Below are 8,172 nucleotides of genomic sequence, written 5' to 3' on the forward strand. Positions count from 1 at the left end.
AGAGTAAAAACCTCAATAAAAATCACACGAAACTGAGGCTGGAGGATTGTGGCTTCAAAGCCACTCACTCTAGGCTATATAACAAGCTCCTATCTCAAAGTAACCAAAAATAATAACCAAAATTACACAAAGTAAATCTAGAATGTACTCTTGACTCTAAAAATCTTGCTTGGGCTATGAAAATAATTTCAAGTCATTTATGTTTCAGTGTCAGCACACAAATTATATTTTCACTAGTGGATATTTTTCCAAAGATTGTAATGTTTAGGTTTGGAGTATACCTCAGTGCTATTTCAAGCTACAAAAGACAAATCTGATATGGCAACATCCACTTTCAATTCTTCTTAAAGCTGAAGCTTTAAGGTGGTACGGAAGAAACCATACTATTCACAGGTACAACATTATTTTATAATCTCACAGTGTATCTGGCCTTGAACTTAAGATCACCCTGCCTCAGCCTCCAGATACACTGGTTCTTACAGCTTTGCCCTCTATTTGCCAGCTATAAATCTTTATCCTTCTGGAACTCCCACTAAAACACATCCCAAATATGTCCCCACACATTAAAATTGTGAACCCAAAACTAGACATAGACAGACCCCCCACACACACACACACATATACACACACACAGTTTTACTAAAATGTAAATGAAAGGGCTTGGATACAGCTCAATGAGAGAAAACCTTCCCAGCAAACATGTTTGGCTTCAATCACCAGCACCAAAAACTAACATGAACAAAATGTTATATTCTATAAATCCAACTGTGTGTCTCTGTGCCTGAGTGGTGTCTAGGAAAGCCAGAGGTCAACATCTGGTATCTTCCTTCATTGCTCTCTCACTTGTTTCTTTGTTTGTTTATTTTAATTTGTTTGTTGACACTATGTAGCCCTGGCTGGTCTAGAATTCACTACATAGACCAGCTTGCCTCAGACTCTCAGAGATCCACCTTACTGTGCCTCTGAGTGCTGGGATTAAAGGCATGAGCCACCACACCCAGGTCTGCCTTGTTTTTTAGAGTCCCTCACTGAACCAGAAGCTTACTAATTAGCTAAACTGACGAGTCAGATAGCCTTAGGATCCTCCTGTCTCAGTCATGCATCCTACCCTGACTTTACTCATGATATTTCCACTCCTACAATATTGGGGGGGGGGAGGGCGGGGAGGACCACATCCCTACATACAAAAGGCCTTGGTCTACCCTGATCATTGTGAGAACTGCACACCCTACTGTCTGAAGCATCTCAATCACAGAAGTTTTCTGTTATGGGATATTTGTACACTGTGTAAAAAAGTGTTGCTGGGATTGGTGCAATAAAAAGCTGAACAGCCAATAGCTAGGCAATAGTGTATAAGTGGAACTTTCCCACACAGAGAGAACTCTGGGAGTAAAGGCAGGTAGACCCACCAGCCAGACACGGAGGAAACAGGATGGACAGTATCGAGATGAGGTAACGAGCCATGAGGAAGATCACAGGATAAAATATATATATATGGGTTAATTTAAGTTATAAGAACCATTTAGGAACAAGCCTAAACAGAGGCTGAACTTTCATGATTAATAATAAGTCTCCATGTAGCTATTTGTGACCTGGTGGCCCAAAGGAAAATATGACTACATATGGCGTCCAACACCTGGTCACATATATGCACATAAGGCCTAAGAAAAGTAAAAAACACAAATGATCCTAACAAGCAGCTTCCTGGCACAGCTTTCTGGCAAACGTGTTCTTGGGTAGGCTCAGCCACAGAACTGTGGCTTTTCTAAGAAGCCCTACTGTGCAGATGGACACTTGAGCAGCCAGCACTGGATACAAACCTGCTACAAGCAGACACAAACATTCCCAGAGCTGGGGCGGGTAAAAGCAGCTCAGGGGTCAGTGTCCACAATCAAAAGGCTAAGCTCTCAGAGAACCAAGAGGGGTAGAGCCAGCCACCAGGATGCCATGTGCTAAGCAGAGGTTTAATGCAGCCTAGCAGTGAATTCACTACATAGCTAGCATCCATGTTGGGATGCCTCACACAGTGTTGATGCAGGGGGAGGAGCTTAGTCCTGCCTCAACTTGATATGCCACGCTTTTTTGACTCCCATCGGAGGCTTGCCCCTTTCTGAGCAGAGGAGTGGATGGGGGTACATGAGAGGTAGGGGGACAGAATGGGAAGAGAAGAGGGAGGGAAAACTATGGTTGGTAGCTAAAATAAATGAAAAAAAAAAGTAATAAAAAAAAAAAACAAGAAAACCTCTAAACAGATACATGTTGTATGAAAGCCACTTGTTTGTTCCCAGCTGCCCAGAACCGAAATAATCACTAGAAACTATATTAATTAAATCACTGCTTAGCCAATCACTATAGCATATTCCTAGCAAGCTCTTACATATCAAATTAACCCATTTCTCTTATTATGTTATATTTTACCATGAGGCTCACAGCCTACCAGCAAGGCATCTTTCCCCTCTAGCAGCTCCATGCCGTCTTTGCGACTCCACCTTCTTTCTCCAAGAATTTCTCCCAGCATTCAGTTTAGTTTTCCCCACCTACCTCATTCTGCCCTGCCAGGCCCACGACAGATTCTTTATTAACCAATGGTATTCACAGCATACAGAAGGGAATCCCATATCAAATATTATGCTGAGAAATGTGCTGACATGCTAAAGAAAGAAAAAAAAATGGGTATAGACAGTCATAGAAAAAATGTTTAAAAATAATAAAGTCTTTAAAGAGTAAATTAATATTTAAAAAGCCACATAAAATGGGAAATACGTAGAGTCTCTGGATCCTGCAAGGTACTATGAGTTTTTTCAATGATAATGAACAAAAAGAAAATAGCTGCTGAGGGACATTGGATTACAGAAATGCTAATTTAAACGAACCTATAGATTTTAAGAGTGTCCTAACTTCAGAATGGATATGTTGCATTGGAGGAGAGGTTATGTTTTTGTTTCCACAGAAAACAAAAAGATATGGATTTCTTCAAAAATAATAAAGACCAGATTTCATTGTGGAAGACCTGAAAATCTTAGCTACAGACATGAACAAAAAGAAAAAAAAAAAAAACAAGAAAGACTACAAGACAGGTGATGTGTAACCTGATCTCTCCCCATGGAACATCTCTGAGACTGGAGGAGACACGATAAATCTTATTGGCTACAGAGTCCTCACGGCATTATCACATGCCAGCCTCTCCTATGGCATGGAAAGAGGTTTAGTTATGCAATCCAAACAGATCTGTAACACTAACAATGCCTTTTATCGGCTCAAACAAAGAACAAAAAGTCTTTAGCTAACATGTGCACATTGTACAGTCCATACTTGTGTTAATGCAGATATGTATGTTACCTTTAAAAGTTTGCGTGTTTTCACAACAAAAGGACCAGATACCAATGAGGACAAGTAGCCCAAGTGATCCAGCCTCTCAGAATTCCTCTGTTACAGTTTCCATAAAAATCTACACCCAAAGCATCTTCAAAGCTGCTAGCTGAGAGGTTTCAGCCTCACAGGTAGGTAGGTCCAAGACGGATACCCCAATGTTACAAAGGAACACTGGGTAATTGTCCAGGCAGTCAGATGTCTCTGTGATTTCTATAGTTTTAGAAGTTGTTTGCTCTGTACTTCCTGTTTACTCAAGTAATATTTTATCCTTCTTTGATCTGGTAAAAGACTATAGTTATAGTTACAGTTTTCCTTGTTAACAAATTCAGAAAAAAAACTTACATAAGAGATATAAAGTTTATAAGTTTGAAAACATAAAATGTTTAAGTTGTTATTGTCTAAGAAAATATTTTAAGGTCTAAAAAGATATTTTTAGGATGATAATACAAGTTATGATAAAAAATAAAATTTTGGACTCACCAAAATAAGATAGATAATAAAGTATTTTTTCCAAGTATATGCCAAACACAAATAAATTGGACACTGTGAATGTAATTACCTGGTAATTGTTCTTATTGAATATAATTTTACTATGTTAGAGTTAAAACCTTCCCTTTTTATTTAGTCAAAAAGGGGGAAATATGGTGGAATATTTGAATACTGTATTAAGATGTGTTGCTCTGATTGGTGTGATAAAAAGCTGAACAGCCAATAGCTAGGCAGGAAAGTATAAGGAGGGACATCTGGGCAGAGAGAGCACTTTGGGAAGAAGAAAGGCAGAGCCATCAGACAGCACAGGAAGCAAGATAGGTAGTTTGGAGCCATGTGGAAAATATAGATTTTAAAATATGGGTTAATTTAAGTTATAAGAACTAGTTATGAACAAACCTAACCTAAGGCTGAGCTTTCATAATTAATAAGAAGTCTGCATGTTATTTGTGAGCTGGTGGTCCAAAGGAAACTCCAACTACAGTTTTCTCTGTTGATACAACACAGGATGGCCCTACTCAGGGCCTTAAATCTACTAAGTCTTGATCCTACCTGAAAAATAATGTTCCAGTGGCCTTTGCAGAGATAAGCCTTTGTCCCAGTTCACTATGTAGCTTAAAAGTCACCTCCTTGAAGTTGACCGGGGCCACCAACTAAAGCAGTCCCTTTTCCATGCGAAATCAATATTGCTGAATGGTGAGGGGAATTGTCTATATTCTGTCAATCATGTTTTAAATAAACGCTGATTGGCCAGTCGCCAGGCAGGGAGCATAAGCAAGACAACTAGACAGGAAGTTGAGGCGGGACAATGAGAATAGGAGTATTCTGGGAAGAAGGAAGTTCTTTCTCAGTCCTGCCCAGATCACCAAAGAAGCAGCATGTGACCTGATCTGCTGAATAAGGTACTGAGCTCAGGGAATGACTAACATACATAAGAATAATGGATTAATATAAGATACAAGAGCTAATAAAAAGCCTGAGCTAATGGGCCAATCAGTTTATAATCTTATGGAGACCTCTGTGTGATTTCTTTGGGGCTAAACGCCTGCGGGAACTGAGCAGGACAGAAACCCCGACAAGCAGGCCCTCATGTTACAGCTGAATGAAAAGCATTCGCTGCACATGTGAAGGGAAGACAATTGGTATCTTCACTAACCGTCATAATATGCAAAGTTTTAGCACTATTTGTGAGGCTTTCCAGGAAGACACAATGGGGTCGGAAAGTTGACTCTGCTCTTTACCGCACTTGAGAAGGCCACAATCATCTCTGAGCCTCGATGTCCAGTGAACATAACACCATCTATCTCACATGACTTTTGTGAAGGTAATGGCCCACCATACCTGGATAAAAGCAATTACTCAATAACGGAGGCTAGCGTCAGCACAGACAGTAGAAAAGACATCGGGCACAACTTTTAAAATATGAAAAAGAGAAAAAGAACGAACATAAACTAGTGAGCAAATACATGGGAAAAGATTCCTCAGCAGAAGTAAACACATGCAAACACAAGGTGCAGTGGTTAGCACAAAAGCGCAAGGAACCGCCTGTTCCTGGGACTCCCAGCATCAAGCCTAGCACAGTCTTACGTCCCTCTCCCCTTACACTTAATACAACAAACACTCTTATACAGACTAGGCATAAACCAGGCATTTAAAGTGGGCATTTAAAAACTTAGCGATTCATATTTTTGCGTGAGAACTCGAATCTCCGGGGCTCTGTCATGAGGCAGGGGGCAGGGCATGCTCAGGGAATGTATCGATCTGCATATTTTGTAACATTGTGAAACTGAGGCCGGTAGAAGTGATGATTTCAAAGTCTCAGGTGATGGGGTGCTAGACAGACAAAATTCAAGACATCTGAATTCGACAGGTTATCAACACTCCACAGCATTACAGGAAACGTAGTCCTGTAATTACAATTAATTCAAATTGGACTTGTATTAAAACTACAATTACGGAAGACACAGTGGGTTGGAAGAATGAACCTCAAAAGGCTTAGCAGCATTTACAATGAGTGGTACCAAACACATTTTTACTTTTTCTAAATTATGCCTTTTGTCTCTAATATGCTTGTAGCATTTTTATAGTAACAACTTAAGAGACATGACATCACTCGGATTTTAGTAATTTCACAATTGTGGAAGGGAGAATTAAGACCTGTGCTCTATTTCTCTATTACTAGGCCAAAGTTCTTTGCTGTGAAGACAGTATTGAATGCTGAGAGGGAAAAAATGAATTGCTATTCGTCTTTCTAATCTACTATTTCACAAAACTGGGAAGAAGGATCAGTAAATCATTTCCAAATGCCTTATGTAGAATGGCAGTTCTGAAATCCAGCTTCCTCCATACACAACTTTGGAGCTAGCTGCCATGAACTTCTATCTTGTGTACTCTTGAATAATCTGTTTCAAGGCTTCGGTTTATCTGACCGCAAAGCAAAAATTAAAACACAGCCTAGCACATTAAATTAAAACTTGTCCTATGAACCATAGGAGACAGGGAATGTAAATTTCACCAGTAGCAAGCTCTCAAGAATTAATGTTCACAAATAAATACAGGCTTCCAAAATTACCAGCCCCAATGTGGAAGAAGTTATTGGACAAGAAAACGGGACAGGTGTCCTTACTATCTCCCGATACTCTACAGAGAGTACACAAAACTTGCAAGAAAAACATTCTGAGTTTAACAGAGTAGCACATAAGGAGCCCGACCCTTCCCCTTCCCCTTCCCCTTCCCCTTCCCCTTCCCCTTCCCCTTCCCCTTCCCCTTCCCCTTCCCCTTCTTCTTCCCCTTGCTCTTTCCCATCACCTGTGTGGATTACCTCTGCTCGGCCAAGTGACAGCAGAGCCCAGCAGGAGAAGTCTGGATTCTTTCCACCTCTAGGCAGAACCTGTTTCGTGACCTTGAGAAAATTAAATTCTACTATTTACTCCCTAGGTTTACTCTTCCCTTCCAAGGGGGAGGGGAGGGAAAAAAGAAAAGTCTTTTACGGGCTGCTGCCTCAAGTTACTGACCCAGTCCAGGCAAGGTAATCCTAAAGGGCCTGATAAGGAAAAAGCAGGGGTGGAGCTCAGAGAAAAGAGGGGCGCTCTTTGGACAATTCTGCACCCTCAGGGCCTCGCAGAAGGCAGGGTGCCCTCTCACCTATCTTGAAGGTGCCCAGGGGTTGCATCTGAAGGAAAGAATCACCAAGAAAGAGCAGCAAGATCGAAAGCGGACCCGAGGCGAGGATGGACTCGGGATGCAGGGAGATCTCCCGGTCTCACCATACTGCAGGGACTCCGGGTCCGGCTGGAAAGTGAAGTGGGCCACACGCCGCTTCTGGGTCGCCTCCTCGCCCCCGGCTTGCAGGAAGCCTTGCACCAGCCCAGTGCAGCGCAGTCCACACCACCGCCGCTCCGCTCCAGCAGCTCGGAGCCGCAGAAGCCCGCGCGCCCGCGAAGCCACCGCCGCCATCCCCGGGTCTCAGGCACAGCAGCCCACGCTGCCGGCAGGGAGGACGAAGAGGCGTCGCGGGCCTCCTCATTGGGCGGTTTCGAGGGGCAGGTCCGTGAAAGAAACCAATCGGAGATGGAAGTTCGGGGGCGGGGATGGAGACGCTGTGACCTGGCAGCTGGAGCAGGCGGAAGCGGGATCTAGGGCCCTGCAGCTTGAGCAGCAGTCCCTGGATGTGGAGCCACCCACACTGAGACTGGCTGTGTCCTTATCCACTGTCATTTTGACAGTGTCATTTCCAGTAGCTTTTGCTTTTATTTTTTATTTTTTTTTATTTTATTTTATTTTTTTTTTTTTTTGGCTTTACGAGACAGGGTTTCTCTGTAGCTTTGGAGACTGTTCAGGAACTAACTCGTGTTGACCAGGCTGACCTCGAACTCACAGAGATACGCCTGCCTTTGCCTCCCGGGTGCTGGGATTAAAGACGTGCACCACCACCGCCCGGCCAGTATATATAGATTGTTAATTGATTTTGTTTGTCCTTATTTAGATAATAGCAAAAAAATAAATAAATAAAAAGATAAATATAGATATTTCTAATTTCAAATCCACTAGGAATTCTTGTCCGGGTACATACAGTAAGACCTAGTGGTCTTACTCTATGTAAGTTTAAAACGTGTAAAAGTTGAATAACTAACTAATTTAGACAAAATAATTAGCTTTATAAATTTTAATTTAAAATGTTCAAGTGTTTAAAAGTATATATCCTCCTTGGTCATGAGTTGTCAGATAGCCGTATAAATCAAAAAACACAGACAAACAAGAAGGTGTTTCAGCCACAGAACACGGTTCCAGAATAGAGGAAGATTCTGGTGA

The 8,172-nt window shown here is 41.8% G+C and overlaps 1 protein-coding gene across 2 annotated transcripts in view; it reads right to left on the bottom strand.

Moving 5' to 3' along the window:
- Positions 1-7,355, bottom strand: part of Bckdhb (branched chain keto acid dehydrogenase E1 subunit beta) — a 174,971-nt gene extending 167,616 nt beyond the window's left edge. Inside the window, exon 1 of one of the 2 annotated variants that reach the window (XM_041679643.1) lies at positions 7,128-7,355. In XM_041679643.1, the coding sequence (XP_041535577.1) occupies positions 7,128-7,317 (190 nt within the window). In that variant the 5' untranslated portion in view covers positions 7,318-7,355. Of the gene's footprint in view, positions 1-7,005; positions 7,081-7,127 lie in introns of those variants that run through there. The other variant, XM_041679644.1, reaches the window with a different exon arrangement.
- Between the last annotated feature and the right edge of the window lie 817 nt (positions 7,356-8,172).

The sequence above is a fragment of the Microtus oregoni genome, unplaced genomic scaffold (assembly GCF_018167655.1).
Source record: "Microtus oregoni isolate MIOR12 unplaced genomic scaffold, Mior012 000032F_ref0000030, whole genome shotgun sequence".
NCBI lineage: Eukaryota > Metazoa > Chordata > Mammalia > Rodentia > Cricetidae > Microtus > Microtus oregoni.